At 36.7% G+C, this 18,318-nt stretch overlaps 1 protein-coding gene across 2 annotated transcripts in view; it reads right to left on the bottom strand.

Moving 5' to 3' along the window:
* The window catches only part of LOC137628715 (golgin subfamily B member 1-like), a 59,787-nt gene extending 45,453 nt beyond the window's left edge, over positions 1 to 14,334 (bottom strand). The window contains exons 1-3 of one of the 2 annotated variants that reach the window (XM_068359867.1): positions 14,189 to 14,334; positions 10,054 to 10,188; positions 4,689 to 4,784 (exon numbers count right to left, since the gene is read on the bottom strand). In XM_068359867.1, the coding sequence (XP_068215968.1) occupies positions 4,689 to 4,784; positions 10,054 to 10,179 (222 nt within the window). In that variant the 5' untranslated portion in view covers positions 10,180 to 10,188; positions 14,189 to 14,334. The remainder of the gene's footprint in view (positions 1 to 4,688; positions 4,785 to 10,053; positions 10,189 to 14,188) is intronic. The other variant, XM_068359868.1, reaches the window with a different exon arrangement.
* Positions 14,335 to 18,318: the final 3,984 nt, after the last annotated feature.

Here is an 18,318-nt window from a genome sequence, read left to right as displayed (position 1 = left end):
GGCAACTACTGGGTTCCGATGATACCGTTATCTCGACAATAATAGCTAATTTAGATTGAAAGGAAATAGCTTAAAAAATCACAAAGAAGGTGTAGGAAAGAGGATTCCTAAATAATATTCAATAAGGATGTCATTATGCATAAGTTGCTATTTTACTCTATAAATGAGACTAACAATTCTTATCATAATCTTTTAAACCTAATCAGATATAAAGATTATCCAAAAAGTACTATACAGTACTGAACAATTGTCATCAAAACCTTTGCAGTCCCTTTTTTTTAATATTTCTGCGAAAACATTTTCAATTGTATGCAATTAAAACATGACAGATATGACAATGTTATGAGATCCCACAGGAATTCAACCAAACATATAGAGGAGATTCCAGGTACCTCCTAAGAAAGGAGTTCGAAGTAAGTCTCTGTGTTGGAACAAATATATATATAGAGCTAATTTTCATGTTTCATATATACAAACCTCTCACTTGTACTCGTGCATTAAGGTCTTGGGTCAGAGCAGAAAAACCTAGCTAGCTCAATTGCTGCTAGCAAGAGCAGCGTAAATATTGATAACATCTCACTAGAACGTTTTCTCTTCGAGTGAGGAGATGTCATTGAAAATTGAGATAGTTTGGACACCATACGTGGGTTTAAGGAGAAATCAGTCAGAAAAATAATGAATGTGAAAGCACCAGTAAGAAATACGTACAGATGAAACATGAGATTGGACGGAAGGGTAAATAAATGTGCAAAAGATGGAAGTGTGGAGTGAACTCTTTGTGGATCCAATAATATAAAGGGAAAATCTGGGTCGAGATAATGATGACTTAGTGAAATACAGCTTCACTTTTCATCTGTTTCATTTCCCACTGAGCTTTTTTGTCTATCACAAATCCTTCATGTGGGCATAACAAATTTAGCAATACAACTCAATTGTCTCGTAAAATCTAATTCAAGATAATAAGAGAATATCTGACCCTGTTAAATGACAACAAAGAAACCAGCAAATAAAAGAATCAACAATGTTGAAAATAAATTCACATTGAAGAATATAACACCAAATTGAATGAACAAATATGAAAAATTTGAAAGTAATTTGTATTTTTTCTAACTATACAAACCTTGAACTCTTTATTAGGAATATACTTTCGGCAAAGCCGGAAGACTAGCCATAAGACTTTTAGCGAGGTTTAACCCTTTCGCCCCCAAAGGACGTACCAGTACGTTCTTGCAAAACACTGTTATTTATATGTTTTTGCATATTTTTGATAACTTTATGAGAAACTTCAGGCATTTTCCAAAAGAATGAGACCAACCTGACCTCTCTTTGACAAAAATTAAGGCTGTTAGAGCAATTTCAAAAAAATATATAGCAAAATGTACTCAAAATTTAAACATTCCTTGGGGGTAAAAGGGATAACTACCCCACCGCTAGTTAGCAGGGGGGGTAAGAGGTAGTACCGGCTACTCCTCTCTCACAAACACCTGTGTTGTGTACTATCATCACTTTTGATTGCAAGCAGGAATTATTATTACTTGCTAAGCTACAACCCTAGTTGGAAGAGCAGGATGCTATAAGCCCAGGGGCCCCAACAGGGGAAATAGCCCATTGAGGAAAAGAAACAAGGAAAAATAAAATATTTTAAGAGTAATAACATTAAAATAAATATTTCTTATATAAACTATAAAAACTTTAACAAAACAAGAGGAAGAGAAATTAGATACAATAGAGTGCCAGAGTGTACCCTCAAGCAAGAGAACTCTAACTCAAGGGGATAGGTGCTGGCGGGACAAATTTGTATAAAGAGCTCAAGGTTTGTATAAAGTACAAATTATTTTCAAATTTGTCATTAGTCCCGTCATTAATCCAACTCTTTTGCTCTTTATTAACCCTTTTACCCCCAAAGGACATACTGGTACGTTTCACAAAAGCCATCCCTTTACCCCCATGGACGTACCGGTACGTCCTTGCAAAAAAATGCTGTAAAAATTTTTTTTTTTTCGTATTTTTAATAATTTTTTGAGAAAATTCAGGCATTTTCCAAGAGAATGAGACCAACCTGACCTCTCTATGACAAAAATTAAGGCTGTTAGAGCAATTTAAAAAAAAATATACTGCAAAATGTGCTGGGGAAAAAATAACCCCCTGGGGGTTAAGGGTTGGAAATTTCCAAATAGCCTGGGGGTAAAAGGGTTAATCCAACTCTTTTGCTCTTTATTAAAAATGAATCACCTTAAGGTGGGTGGAAGTCCTAACCAACCGGCTAGTTTTTGACCTGGGGTGTTTCACTGTGCTACGCACGAGCTTATAAAAAAATCACCCTTACACCTCGCTAAACTTCCGTGCATGTGCACACGTTAGTCGACTGAGCTTCTAGAGTTCGTTTGAGGTAATATCTCAGAACCCTCACTTGGCATACTAGCAGTTAATCTGGGTCATCTAACCCTTTTACCCCCCAGGCTATTTGGAAATTTCCAACCCTTAACCCCCAGGGGGTTATTTTTTTCCCAGCACATTTTGCAGTATATTTTTTTCAAATTGCTCTAATAGCCTTAATTTTTGTCATAGAGAGGTCAGGTTGGTCTCATTCTCTTGGAAAATGCCTGAATTTTCTCAAAAAATTATCAAAAATATGAAAAAACAAATTTTTATAGCAGTTTTTTGCAAGGACGTACCGGTACGTCCATGGGGGTAAAGGGATGGCTTTTGTGAAACGTACCAGTACGTCCTTTGGGGGTAAAAGGGCTAATATGTTACGTTAACTCAATCTATTATCCGTTACTGCCGGATTTTAAGTCTTGGCATAAAACTCGGGGACGAAGCAAAGCCTTACCTGTCCCCATCCCCTTAAATGAGAGAAGTTCGCTTACTCTCTTGGCCAAGACTAGAGTTAGCAGAAAGACCCTTTTAAGAGTCGGGTAGAGAAATGTTGCCTGACGTAACGGTTCGCAGGGAACTCCTTTCAGTGATCGTATGTTTCGAAGATCTACGATAAAGGTAATATTCCCGAAGAGATATTGTCTACAAGAGGTTCCCATCATGAGGTACAAATCTCGAAGGATTTGGCCTCATCAATGTTGGTAATAACCCTTAATATTTAAGACCTAGGAGACTCGTCGATGGAAAACGGCAATAGTAAGCGGTCCTGCAACAGCTAACGAGACTCGTTTTGTACCCTCAGTACATGGAGGGAAGGCAGTCTTTCTTGCAGGCGACCAGCCAATGTAGTCAATGTCAGTGATTCTACCCCCAAGAGGGAAGATTGCTGGATAGTGGCTGGTGGAGGTTAACTTTCCCTCAGATGGGGAAGTTGTCCAGCACCTGGAGGCGAGCCTCCTACTTCCAGGGTACAGAAGCGGGATCGCTGGCGATTGCTCATGGCCCTCTCTGCTCACACATTGTCTTCAAGGCTGCTTCACTCGTCAGAACTCCCGCGGGAGTTTGGCGAACGATCCCACAACAGGAACTGGGCAAGTCATACAAAAGGACGAATCAAACTGGTTGGGCGAGTCAAGCTGGTCAGACTAGTGAAGGTCTAATATCGCAGAGTACGTAGAACTCGCCGGTAAGGTACAGACACTGCACCCAGCCTATGCGCTACCTCGTTGTCTTGTTCTGACAAACCACACTCTGATGGGCTAGAGAATGGCATAGAAGAGTCCAAAACCCTTCTCATCGTCATGTGAGAAGACCACAGGGAAGAAGACCTAACCGGCGAGGGGGAAAGGTATCCCTTTGCACTCACAATACCGACTGAGCTAACTCAGAATGAGGGAGTGCGTTGTCATCAGCGCGCTGAGAAACAAGACTCTGGGGTGGCCGCAAGCATCCTTCTCAAGGAAGATGGTGACAAACCATTCCTTAGCGGGAAGACTCTAAAGCCCCAAGGAAGGCAGGAGGTAGACGCTACTGCTTCCTAAGGAAAGCGATGCTGTCTACACCTGTGGGTTGTCCAGTGGTCAAGCGCTCCATCAATACATTATCTTTAGAGAGCCATCGCTCTTACTCGACCATCCTCAGAAGAAGAACGAGAGAGCAGAGTCAAAGAAGGAGGGGTCGCTGACAGCGAATAAAGTCGAGGTTTCTTTGCCTTCAAGGAAAACCTCAAAGGAAAAGAATACCTTAGACCTCCTCTTTGCCGACTATCGATCACCCCCTCTAGGAGGATAGTTACTACCAACACTCGATACCAGGAGAGTCCTACAATCAGAGAGATTGCCTGCAGGATGACTCCAGTACGAGAAAAGTCGTGGGATGTCCTCACTCCTCCGAGCCAAAAGCAAAAGTACTGATAGTAGACAGGTGTGTATGAGCGGGGTAGTTGGTACTACCCCCTATGCCCCCGATATCTAGTGATGAGGCAGTTATACCTTACTAAAGTCTTATGGCTAGTCTTCCACCTTGGCCAAAAGTATATTCCTTGATAGAGCAAATAGTTCTGTATTAGTGATGGAACAAACACAAATCAACATTAAAGAAAAATGAACCAAGACATTAAGAGACTATTCAGTAAGTGATACAAGGAAGGTTCGTCCTTTGGAATAGGTCCCACATTTCAACCTTCAACATAACTTTTTTTTCTATGCATAGCTCGAACCAATAAAAAATGCTCGAGTTAATTAAACCAATCAGTATTAACTCATGCAAAATCACACTTGTACAATACTCGACTGGGCATGTACATTTACCTGTACCTCCTTTTCCCTGGTTGAAAGTGTGTCTTCCTTCTTCTTGAGCATAGTTTTGAGGTGTCCAATAAGTGCCTGCTGCTGCTCAAACTGATCCTGGAAAGTTTTATGCATATAATGAGTAAATGAGTGAATTCAGAATATTGCAACTAGAAATACTTATGATGTATGAATGTATGACAGCAAAATAGTAGAGAATAATAAATCTAGTAAAAATCACTTCCGAGAATGCAGATGATTGGTATAAAAAAGTTCTTGAATCAAGATGAATTCAGATTTAATAACTAGAGAATTAATATAGAGTATGCTAATATTTATTCTAAACATTTATCTAAAATTCAATTAACATTATATATGAGTCTTTCAGTCGAGAAACATGCCAAGCACCATTTTGGGACAAAATAGTTTTATTTTATTTTTCGCGGGTTTTATCCTTGTACAACACATTCCCGTCGAGAAACTGCCAAAAAACCGTGCATCGTATTGAAAATATTTTAGGTTAACTGTGTTCTGCATAAAAATTGCTACTATTTATAACAAATATGAAACTCCTAGCTATTATATTTACTGAGTAATTTGATTGAAAATTGGTAATTTTCAATCGCGATTGAAAATGGCGCTTGGCATGTTTCTCGACTGAAAGACTCATATTAAAAAGCAACTTCACATGTCCACTCATCCATAACATATACTAAGCTCTAAATTTGGGCCCGTAACTTTTAAACCACTGACCCCATTCACAGGAGCCTTAACTCATCTACCTTAAGCACGTACCAAAAAAAAAAGAAGATAAATTATGTAGATTAACTATATCACAACTAGTTACTATACACTATATTTATTCTGCGTTAAAGGGAAGAAATGATTTCACAACCTTCCTTCATTATATCTTAATTCCATTCTTACACTTTATTTTGTTTTCCCTGCTGTTCCATCAGTCTAACATTGCCTTAGCCTATATCTATACATTAAAATGAAGCTAATACCTAGCTAAAACATTTATGGATGTTAAAAGATTGCAATGAAAAGTAATACATTCACTGCGTATCTAAATGAATATAACAAAATTGTTTTCCTAGCTATACAACCTTGAATCCTTTTAAATAGGGAATGTCTCCAGTACAGTTGCAACAGACATTAAAATCATTAAGACTTGCATACACGTGTATCCTCTTATTTCTCTCACACTGCTGCTTCAAGAGTCCTCGTGGATGCCTCAGGAGTCCTTGTAACTCCCTTCATCAAAGACGAAGAACAAAACAAAAATGTAAGAGCTCCTCTTTTCTTTTCCCCTTTTTGGAAAGTCCTAAAGACCGATCAATAGTTATGTTCATGTGACTCTAGGTTCTCTCTCAGTAAACCAGTTGCCTATGCAAATGAGTGCCATCACCAATTCGCTCACACGCTCCTACAGGAACACTCTGGTCTGCTCGCACATGTGCGCCCACGAGTTCTTTCCTATGTGCGTACCCTGGAGCGTGCACTCGACTGTTCGCACTTGCTTTCATATGGATGTGACAATGATTTCTCCCCTTTGTAAGAAAGCAAGAATGCTCTCCTACAGGAGCGGGCCCTCATATGCACATTATTATTATAATTATTACTAGCTAAGCAACAACCCTAGTTGGGAAAGCAGGATGCTATAAGCCCAAGGGCTTAAACAAAGAAAAATAGCCCAGAGAGTAAAGGAAATAAAAAAAAGATACAGTACAGTAAACTCCAAGAGAAATAATGGATAATTAATACAGAATATCTTAAGACTAGTAGAAACTTCAAAATATATCTGACATACATAAAATATAAGAGGAGACTATATCAGCCTGTTCAACATGAAAACACTCGCTGAAAGTTCCACCGATACAATTTATCAATTAGGAAGATCATTCTAGAACCTGGTCACAGCCAGGATAAAACTCCTAGAATACTGTATAGTATTGAGCCTCATGATGGAAAAGCCATGATTGTTAGAATTAACTGCATTCGAATCCCGCACCTGCTTACGAGCAACGTGATATGTGGACCACTCGAGCGAGGACGACCCCTCACGAAGGCGAAAGCGTCTGTCGAAGTACCCCCAAAGGGCCAGCAGGTTCGAAAGGTAGAGGTCCACAAGGAACCTCACGCTAAGCAAACTTACCGCACTGGGTGAATCCAGCATGCTGAGTGGACTGGTAGCAGGAGTGTGCTAGGCTGGAACTTGGACGAGAACCAACCAGTAGAACCTCAGGTGGAAGAAGAACTGCAGAGGATGTTTCCGCAAGAGGCAAAAAACCAACTGGATGAGACTCCCCTTTAGTGGTTCTGGTGGGGGGCTGTAGAGGGTTGCTGATTGGTACCGTCTCTGCCTGGTGTTTGCCAGTCGGGGGTTCGAGTCCCACTCAAACTCGTTAATGCCATTAGTGTCTGCAACCTTACCATCCTTGTGAGCTAAGGTTGGGGGGTTGGGGGGTTTGGGGGAGCCTATAGGTCTATCTGCTGAGTCATCTGCAGCCACTGCCTGGTCCTCCCTGGTCCTAGCTTGGGTGGAGAGGAGGCTTGGGCGCTGATCATATAATATATGGTCAGTCTCTAGGGCATTGTCCTGATTGCTATGGCAATGTCACTGACCCTGCTATCAACACCTCCAAGACCTATTCCTTACTGGGGGAAGCCCGAAGGCCCAAGGAAGGACACAATTTGTCAAAAGAGATAGACTCCCTTCGAGGGGAAGCCGCTGCTTCGCTTCCTGACCAGTAGGTTGTCCAGGGATTAAATGGTCATCCCTCTTGTCTGAACGGCCTCCGGAAGAAGAATGTGGGAGAGTACTAGCGGCAGGAGAAAGGTGGGATTTCTTCGACTTCGAGGACGACCCAGAAGGTGAAGAGCCCCTTTTATAATTCTTCTCCCTACACCTACTGTACTGCTAACACTGGAAGGATGGCCACTCCTGACACTTGTCACAAGGAGAAGCCTCCGGGCAGGAGTGTCGTCTGCTTGCAGGAAAAAGTCTGCGAGGATCCATCTAATTAGCCGACATAAAGGTACCACAAGAGCAACCCAAAACACCTGGACAAATCTCCGTAATTGCAGTTCCTCAAGAACACACACTCCTGGAGAAGAAAAGAAAAAGTTATTACAGCCAGTGAATTAAGGTAAGGTAAACTGGGAGAGAGAGACGTGAACATCTGCACTCAACAGTAGCCAAATCAAAAGTGAAGAGTAGCTAGGCGATGACTGTGCGAGCAGGATGGCTGGTAGCCTCCGCTAACTTGCGGGGGGTCGTTGTCACCCTGTGTGAAAGTTTTTATGGCTAAACCAGTTCAACGCTGAATCATATCTCCCAGATAAAGAACAAAGGTTTGAATTTGTGAAGGAACAACTTTATTATGGGATAGATATCAAAATATAAATAGCTTTGAGAGAGAAGCAATACGAATATCAGGGAAGTTTCATAGAACTGAATAATGCTATACAAAACATTTTCAGTAAATAATAGGGGCATACACGATCAGTTATTCTGCTTCCTCAATCAAAGGGCAGTTCAGCTATCTTGCAGTTTGATATGTCATCCAATTTTGGCCATATCAAACACTTTAATATTGTAAATTCCACCACATTTAGTACAGTACAACAATTACTCCACATAAAAGTCGTCATCTTTTCAACACTGCCATTATATTTGCTAAACATCTGATTATGTTCACCCTTCTGCTCTCTTCCCAATACTTTTTAAGTGTTTCTTGCATTTCAGGTCAACAAAAATTTGAGCCTTTTCCTGAAGATTTCATCTTTATTGAACCAAAGTTAGAGATGGCCCATTCTTTAGACCATTGTATATTCATCCTCACTAATTGAAACTTCCATTTTCCTCACTCTACGTACTTAATGTTTTATACTGTACATACTTTTCCCTGTTAGAAACATTGCCTCAATAAGAGAGGTCATTTCTCTTTGAAAAACCTGAATCAAAAGCAATTAGTCTAATAAGGGAAGCCGACAGTACTATGCCCCTTTCGTTCTACTGTGACTCAAGATGCAATGACACAGTGCTGAGGCCAAATAGGAATAAAATCCAAGTTATATTAAAAACCTGAAAGTTAAGAGAGGTTGGACAGCAATACGGTAGAAATGAAGCAGGAATTATAGAAAAGTAGAAGACTAAAAAAATGGCTGCAGCCAGGGGCCAACAATGCACCAAATGTGACAGCATTAATCAACCAATGAGGACTAAAGCTTTGGCTTTCTGTTCTTCTTGATTCGTTACAGTGTAGAGTTACCCATCCATATACCAAGGCACTTCCCCCAACTTTGGGGGGTAGCCGACATCAAACAAATGAAACAAAAAAGGGGACCTCTCCTCTCTACGTTCCTCCCAGCCTGACAAGGGACTCAACCGAGTTCGGCTGGTACTGCTAGGGTGCAGATGAAGCTTCATAACGCTGAATCCCTTACTCATGCAATCTCCGCGGTCATCTAAGGCACCGGAGGAAGCAGCAGGGCCTACCTACCCTTTAAATAAACCATTTCTTGAGATGACTGGACATTATACAGCATTAAGCAACTTCCACATGGTTATATAACGAGTTCAATTAACAGTGCCAACCAATGACTTCAATACATTACTTTTCCTGAGTCTTTGAAATACGTCTAATACAAAACCTAGCTACTTGAAATCAGTTATTACACTTTGATTTTCTCTTATTAAACTGATATGTTTGGTAAAAAGGTTCCTTTAAATATATGACAAATTTCTACCTCATACTTGGGATCGAACGCTGGCCCCTTCTAATGAAAGGCCAGGTCTAAACCAACCATGCCACGAGAGGCATGGTTGGTTTCGACCTGGCCTTTCATTAGAAGGGGCCAGCGTTCGATCCCAAGTATGAGGTAGAAATTTATTTCTATTTGAACACGATGTTGTGTTGATATTTATCCATATGACAAATCATTTATTTGTCCTCACCTATAAGCCTGGGCTATGAAAGGGTATCAAAGTCACAGTTGTACCATACCATCTCACACATCTCATTTGTAATCAGAAAATATTCCATTCATAACAATTATTTATTTAGAGTAGTAGGTGTCGGTGGGGTAGTCCAACTGTATTCTCTAGGGCCTGTCACGGCCCTCCCCTTTGATGAAGGGATTATCTAAATGGAAGACAGCCTGTGAATAGTGGTTTTCACACGCCCTTGTTGTATACACGACACCCACAAGGTGATCGCGCGAGGGTAGTAACCTCTGCATTCCATGCTTTTATCTTTCTCTAGTATATTTGGAAGATTTATATCAGAAAAGTGTAAAGAAAGACCCTTTTCACCGGGCGTCACAAGTCTCTCCCCAGAAATAGATTTTTCCTTCGTCAAAATCCCTTTTAGTTACTTGCCTTTAGATCGCCCAACTCTTGCTTTATCACAGCAGCATCTTCACCTTGGCTACTGTCACCTTGCTCTGCTGGGGGGTCAGGCGGAGGAGACCCCCCTTGGCCCCCTTCTGACCCACCCCACCACATGGCTAATTTCTGGAAAAGTTTAAGAAATCAACACAAAGTTCAAGTTAAGGATCACATATAGACAAACAATGATTTAAATCTATTCAAAAATTACATTACCTGTACAGTACTGTATATCATTGCACTTGTAACAGAGCAAATACCAGATATTAATTAGTTCTTAAAAATGTTAACCCTTTTACCCCCAAAGGACATACTGGTACGTTTCACAAAAGCCATCCCTTTACCCCCATGGACGTACCGGTACGTCCTAGCAAAAAAATGCTTTAAAAATTCATATTTTTTATATTATTTTGTGAAAATTCAGGCATTTTCCAAGAGAATGAGACCAACCTGATCTCTCTATGACAAAAATTAAGGCTGTTAGAGCAATTTAAAAAAATATACTGCAAAATGTGCTGGGGAAAAAATAACCCCTTGGGGGTTAAGGGTTGGAAATTTCCAAATAGCCTGGGGGTAAAAGGGTTAACTAATAAAAAAAGTGAGATCCTTTTCAAGGCAAAATCTAAGGACTACAAAAAAAATAAAACGTTATTTACAGAATCAAGTTCATGCCTTATCATTCATGTTAGGCATTCTTAGGCAATATAAATTATCAGAATTCTCAATAAACTAATATCTTTTTATAATCCTGATTTGCTAATATTACTGTAAGGCCATACAGTACTGCACTTCATTAAAAATAAAATTCTAAAAATCTAATATGCTGTGCATGATAACATCTTTCACAGCTTTAATCCTAATAGTTTTATCAACTCAAATGAACTACTCTTAGTTATGGTAAATGAATGATTCAGCAGACAGACACAATGAAAGATTTCTCTTCTATACAGTGAAGAATAGTAACTGCAGCCTCTTATATCTCCTCAACAATTGTATCATCACTATTGCGCCGTCAAAATGGCATATGGCCATGCTGATGTAGAGCCCCTCTAATCCACAGCAATATGAGACACTAAATACTGTATCTGAATTTTTTTTTACTTCATTGAAAAGAACATTTTTCCATTAAACTCTTATATGGTATAATCATTCAAATTAAATTCCTATTACTTTCACTAACATGGGCTAACTTCAATTGACCACGAGAGACCCAATAAGCAGTCTAGTGACGAGTCAAAGGCGCCAAATTATTATCATTATTACTATCCAAGCTACAACCCTAGTTGGAAAAGCAAGATGCTACAAGCCCAGGGGCTCCAACAGGGAAAAATAACCCAGTGAGGAAAGGAAATAAGGAAATAAATAAAAGAGAACAAATTAACAATAAATCGTTCTAAAAAAAGTAACAACGTCAAAACAGACATGTCACATATAAACTATAAAAAGGCTATTTCTGGTAACTATTGTGTTTACATAAAAACACAATACCTCATACTATATAATGTATAAGTACTGTATCTCAACACTGATTAACTAACCCATACTGTACAGAACTATGGGCTGAGTAAGGTTAGGGAAACAGGGTTAACATGGTAAAGCTAGGGTCAACATCTTTAAAATATGAATAAGATATATCAAGATATATATGGGAATATTTTTGAGAGCTTTATGTAGATTATCCAATACTATCTTGGCTCCATTAAACTAAGTACTATTTCAAAAAGTAAAAGACCGTCTTGGGTTAAATACGTAATTTATCTTTACGTATTTCACTTTGCTTTTTTTTTTTTTACAGTTTATCCTCTGTTTCTCAATTTATTTTTTCTGTGCTGGGCTGCTTTCAACTGGGTTTGTAACTTAGTTTATAATAAATAACAATAATACAATTAATAATAATAATTCACCATATCATATATTTTCAGTATTCCTTGTATAGGTAACCACACATTTCGCATTCTTCTACACATTTGAAATTTTACATTCTTGCGTTATATTCAAACATATGTTTCTTTTCCACCTGCCAGGCTCAAGGTAATATCAAAATGTAGCAAATCCTCATTATTTTAATATAACTTGATAAATACTCTGCCTTTTGCAAATTTTCAAGTGCAATAATTTTCCCAATTCCTAATCTACCATTATGCTGATTATTATGCAAGCCAATTTCAAACGTTGAATTCAGGGTTGATGAAGCATCTCTATAAATTTGTCAAAATTTTTACCAAATTTCTACCCCTTAAATTAACATCAACCCTAGGCAATTTAATTCTCCGTTTTACCAGTCTTTATATGATGAAATACAATGAGTAAATATATATCAGGTCAGTTCCCCAATGAATAAATCACAGACTATTCAGTTAGGTTAAGTAACATCTGGTTTGGATGTTTAGGACAACCAGAACGGTGGTAACGAGTTCGCCTAGCATACACATGCCAACAGATCAATCCTAGCCATGGACCGTGAGTTCAAGCTGTTTACTGGGGAGGATACAGCTGCATTTGGGCCCCACAGTTGGGCTTGTCCAGCTGACGATTTGGTGAGCATCTATTCTGATGAAACTGAATCCAGACACCTTTACCTTTACTACAACTGGTAGCATAACCTGTGCAACATATAATTATGCATTTAACCAAACCAATTTTGTACTTAACCTAGCCTAACCTAGAGTATCTTAGGAGTGAAATACATAACTATACAATAGGGTTTCCATATTATGGCATTTCGGCAGTTTTTCTAGGACACACCAAAATCAAACCATAGTTCTCTAGTCTTGGTTAGTGCCATAAACTCTGTACCATGGTTTTCCAATGTATCGGGTTAGAGTTCGCTTGCTTGAGGGTACACTCGGGCACACTATTCTATCTAATTTCTCTTCCTCTTGTTATGTTAAAATTTTTATAGTATATATAGGAAATATTTATTTTAATGCTATTACTTTTCTTAAAATTCAAGAATAAGGGGGTTACAAGGGGGCATTACCCTCCCCCCCAGGTTAGTAGGTAAGGACATAGTTTGTAGGGGGTCGCAGGGGAGTGTTAGTAAGTAGGTAAGGACATGGCCTGTAGGTTAGGTTAAGGGGAAAAATTTAGGTTAGTTGGTGTCCATTTACTATGCACGAGGGACGAACTGGCCGCTAATATACAAAAGCTCCCCATTCCTCACTCGGATATTTTCCCTGTTAGGGCCTCTGGGTTTATTGTATCCTGCTTTTCCAAATTAGGTTGTAGTTTAGCAATTAATAATAAATAATAATGATAATACATAATAATAATAATATAGATTAACCTCACTGTAGCGCACCCTAGTAGAGGGTAAAGTCTACTCCCACAATATCAATAATGACTGCAATTTACATATTTTCATGGCTATTATATTAAAATGAGTGCTAAAACAACAATAACAATATAAATAACAACTGCAGTTGTTTTTTTTCATGGTATTATATGGGCGAAAGTAAAAAACAGCTGATCGTTGGACACTAGCAAAGAGGCTAAGGCTACTACACAGTAATTATAAAAATATTAACTGCAATTTACATATTTTCATGGCTATTTTATTAAAATGAGTGCTAAAACAACAATAACTATATAAATAACAACTGCAGTTGTTTTTTTTCATGGTATTATATGGGCGAAAGTAAAAAACAGCTGATCGTTGGACACTAGCAAAGAGGCTAAGGCTACTACACAGTAATTATATAAATATTAACTGCAATTTACATATTTTCATGGCTATTTTATTAGAATGAGTGCTAAAACAACAATAATTATATAAATAACAAATGCAGTTGTTTTTTTCATGGCATTATATGGGCGAAAGTAAAAAACAGCTGATCGTTGGACACTAGCAAAGAGGCTAAGGCTACTGCAGAGTAATTATATAAATAATAACTGCAATTTACATATTTTCATGGCTATTTTATTAAAATGAGTGCTAAAACAACAATAATTATATAAATAACAACAGCAGTTGTTTTTTTCATGGTATTATATAGGCGAAAGTAAAAAACAGCTGATTGCATCGACTGTCTACGTGGACCATCCCTGCAGGAAGTTTTCCGTCATTTTCTAAATAAATTGGGTATTTCATAACCAAAAAGACATCAATTAGAAGAACTTAACCTACCTGTCACTGCTATCTACGACCAGAGGGCATCGTAGGGGGATTTAAAAGGCAGAATCAAGAATACTTCATGACAGGAGTAAGCTAAAGGGGCCTTGACGTCAGCTGAGGTCTGTGACGATCGCGAAGCGTATGGGAGGTAAACAAGGGCTTCTTCCTCTGTCGGAATTTCGTGATACTGTGGGGCCGATTTTCTTTGTAAAAAGGGTTATTTACAATCGAATAAATTATGTTTACAATGTAATTTTTGGTATTTACTTGCTTTATTAAAGTATTAGTAATATTCTACTTATAAATAACGCTCTTACTTACATTTAGAAGTGTTTTCTGGTGGGTTAAAGTGGGATGCGTTGCTTCCAGTGATACTGTGGGGCCAATTTTCTTTGTAAAAAAGGTTATTTACAATCGAATAAATTATGTTTACAATATATTTTTCGATATTTACTTGCTTTAATAAAATATTAGTAATATCTTACCTATAAATAACGCCCGTACTTAGATTTAGAAGTGTTTTCTGCTGGGTTAATGTGGGATGCGTTGCTTCCAGTGATACAGTGTCACCAATTTTCTTTGTAAAAATGATTATTTACAATCAAATAAATAGTCTTTATAATATCTTTTATTATATTTACTTGCTTTAATCATGTATTAGTAGTATTCTACTTATAAATAACACTCTTACTTAGTTTTAGAAGTGTTTTCTTGTGGGTTAAAGTGGGATGAGTTGCTTCCAATAACTGACCTTGGGACCAATTTTCTTTGTGAAAAGGTTATTTACAATCGAATAAATTATATTTATAATGTCTTTTTCGATATGTACTTGCTTTGATAAAGTATTAGTAATATTCTACTTATAAGTAACGCTCTTACTTAGATTTAGAAGTGTTTTCTGTTGGGTTAATGTGGGATGCGTTGCTTCCAGTGATACAGTGTGACCAATTTTCTCTGAAAAGGGTTATTTACAATCAAATAAATGGTATTTCTAATGTCTTTTATTATATTTACTTACTTTAATCAATTATTAGTAATATACTACTTATAAATAACGCTCTTACTTAGATTTAGAAGTGTTTTCTGTTGGGTTCATGTCGGAATTTCGTGATACTGTGGGGCCAGTTTTCTTTGTAAAAAGGGTTATTTACAAACGAATAAATGGTATTTCTAATGTCTTCTATTATATTTACTTACTTTAATCACGTATTATTTGTATTCTACTTATAAATAATGCTCTTACTTATATTTATAAGTGTTTTCTGCTGGGTTAATGTGGGATGCGTTGCTTCCAGTGATACAGTGGGACCAATTCCCTTTGTAAAAATGATTATTTACAACCAAATAAATGGTCTTTATAATGTCTTTTATTATATTTACTTGCTTTAATCAATTATTAGTAGTATTCTACTTATAAATAACGCTCTTACTTATATTTAGAAGTGTTTTCTGATGGGTTCATATGGGATGCGTTGCTTCCAGTGATACTGTGGGGCCAATTTTCATTGTAAAAAGGGTTATTTACAATCAAATAAATGGTCTTTATAATATCTTTTATTATATTTACTTGCTTTAATCATGTATTATTTGTATTCTACTTATAAATAAAGCTCTTACTTAGATTTATAAGTGTTTTCTGTTGGGTTTTATGTGGGAATTTCGTGATACAATGGGGCTAATTTTCTTAGTAAAAAGGGTTATTTACAATCGAATAGATTATATTTATAATGTTTTTTTCTATATGTACTTGCTTTAATCCTGTATAAGTAGTATTCTACTTATAAATAACGCTCTTACTTATATTTAGAAGTGTTTTCTGTTGGGTTAATGTGGGATGCGTTGCTTCCAGTGATACAGTGGGACCAATTTTCTTAGTAAAAATGATTATTTACAATCGAATAGATTATATTTATAATGTCTTTTTCGATATTTACTTGCTTTAATAAAGTATTAGTAATATCCTACCTATAAATAACGCTCTTACTTAGATTTAGAAGTGTTTTCTGTTGGGTTTATGTGGGAATTTCGTGATACAGTGGGACCAATTTTCTTTGTAAAAAGGGTTATTTACAATCGAATAAATTATATTTATAATGTTTTTTTTCTATATGTACTTACTTTAATCATGTATTAGTAGTATTCTACTTATAAATAACGCTCTTACTTAGATTTAGAAGTGTTTTCTGGTGGGTTTATATGGGAATTTCGTGATACAGTAGGACCAATTTTCTTTGTAAAATTATTATTTACAATCGAATAAATAGTCTTTATAATGTCTTTTTCTATATGTACTTACTTTAATCATGTATTAGTAGTATTCTACTTATAAATAATGCTCTTACTTATATTTAGAAGTGTTTTCTGTTGGGTTTATGTGGGAATTTCGTGATACAGTGGGACCAATTTTCTTTGTAAAAATTATTATTTACAATCGAATAAATTATATTTATAATGTCTTTTACGATATGTACTTGCTTTGATAAAGTATTAGTAATATTCTACTTATAAATAACGCTCTTACTTAGATTTAGAAGTGTTTTCTGTTGGGTTTATGTCGGAATTTCGTGATACTGTGGGGCCAATTTTCTTTGTTAAAAGGGTTATTTACAATCGAATAAATAATCTTTATAATATCTTTTATTATATTTACTTGCTTTAATCATGTATTAGTAGTATTCTACTTATAAATAACGCTCTTACTTAGATTTAGAAGTGTTTTCTGTTAGGTTTATGTCGGAATTTCGTGATACTGTGGGGCCAATTTTCTTTGTAAAAAGGGTTATTTACAATCGAATAAATTATATTTATAATGTCTTTTTCTATATGTACTTGCTTTAATCATATATTAATAGTATTCTACTTATAAATAATGCTCTTACTTATATTTAGAAGTGTTTCTGTTGTGGTTATGTGGGATGCGTTGCTTCCACTAACTGACCTTGGGACCAATTTTCTTTGTAAAAAGGTTATTTACAATCGAATGGATTATATTTATAATGCCTTGTTCGATATTTACGTGCTTTAATAAAGTATCAGTAATATTCTACTTATAAGTAACGCTCTTACTTAGATTTAGAAGTGTTTTCTGTTGGTTTTATGTGGGAATTTCGTAATACAGTGGGACCAATTTTCTTTGTAAAAAGGTTATTTACAAACAAATAAATGGTATTTCTAATGTCTTTTATTATATTTACCTACTTGAATCACGTATTAGTAGTATTCTACTTATAAATAACGCTCTTACTTAGATTTAGAAGTGTTTTCTGTTTGGGTTGTGGGATGCGTTGCTTCCAATAACTGACCTTGGGAAGAACACCACCTGTGTAACTGTATAAGCCCCTAGATGATAATTGCGTCGAAATTCAATATTTCTCTGACTGTTCATGTGTGAAGCAACTCAAACACTTTATCATATTGTCTTTTACAATGGCGAGTAGTATTTTCGACATTATAGAACCACAGTTGAGTGTATTCATAATTAAAACTATCAAAACAAACTTACAGTTTCTAAAATCAGGTCAACACTAATGTTTTGTCTTCTCATTTATCAGTATAGATATAGAAAAGTCCCCTGGCTGTTAATACACAAATATTTCCCTCTACAAGAACTCTTGGCAAATGGCTTGAAAGTCATGGTCAAACAAAGAAATAGTACATTATTACTTTCCCTCTGGCTCTGAGCTCGTTGTTATATGATACTATTTTCATAAATCTTCCATTGTTCGAATTTGGTACAACAGCGTTCTCATATGCCTGGTTAAGACTAGGGTAAATGTTTATTTGTAAGAAACTATAATGGAATATTAGTCTAATCAAAGTTCTGGAATATTTCATTGTAGAGACGTGAGTGTATGAGTGTAGGTAAGAGGTATCTACCCATAGTCTGAAGTCAGAAGCTGATAGTGAACTGATAATCTATTAGTTAAACTCAGCAGATAGACAGCTGTGCGCATATACATCTATGTTGATAAAAATGTCCTTAAAGCTGTTTTAAAACACCCTCGAATTAAAACATATCCAGTATGGAAAATAGCAAATATTGAATATGTTTTGGCTTTTAGCTCGAAAATAACTAGAGGTACTAACACTGTTTATATCTATAATGCCCATTTCAGTCACTTAAATACAGACAATATATTTTT

Source organism: Palaemon carinicauda, chromosome 36, assembly GCF_036898095.1.
Source record: "Palaemon carinicauda isolate YSFRI2023 chromosome 36, ASM3689809v2, whole genome shotgun sequence".
In the NCBI taxonomy this organism is placed as follows: Eukaryota; Metazoa; Arthropoda; class Malacostraca; order Decapoda; family Palaemonidae; genus Palaemon; species Palaemon carinicauda.
This window is presented reverse-complemented; position numbering and strand designations above follow the sequence as displayed.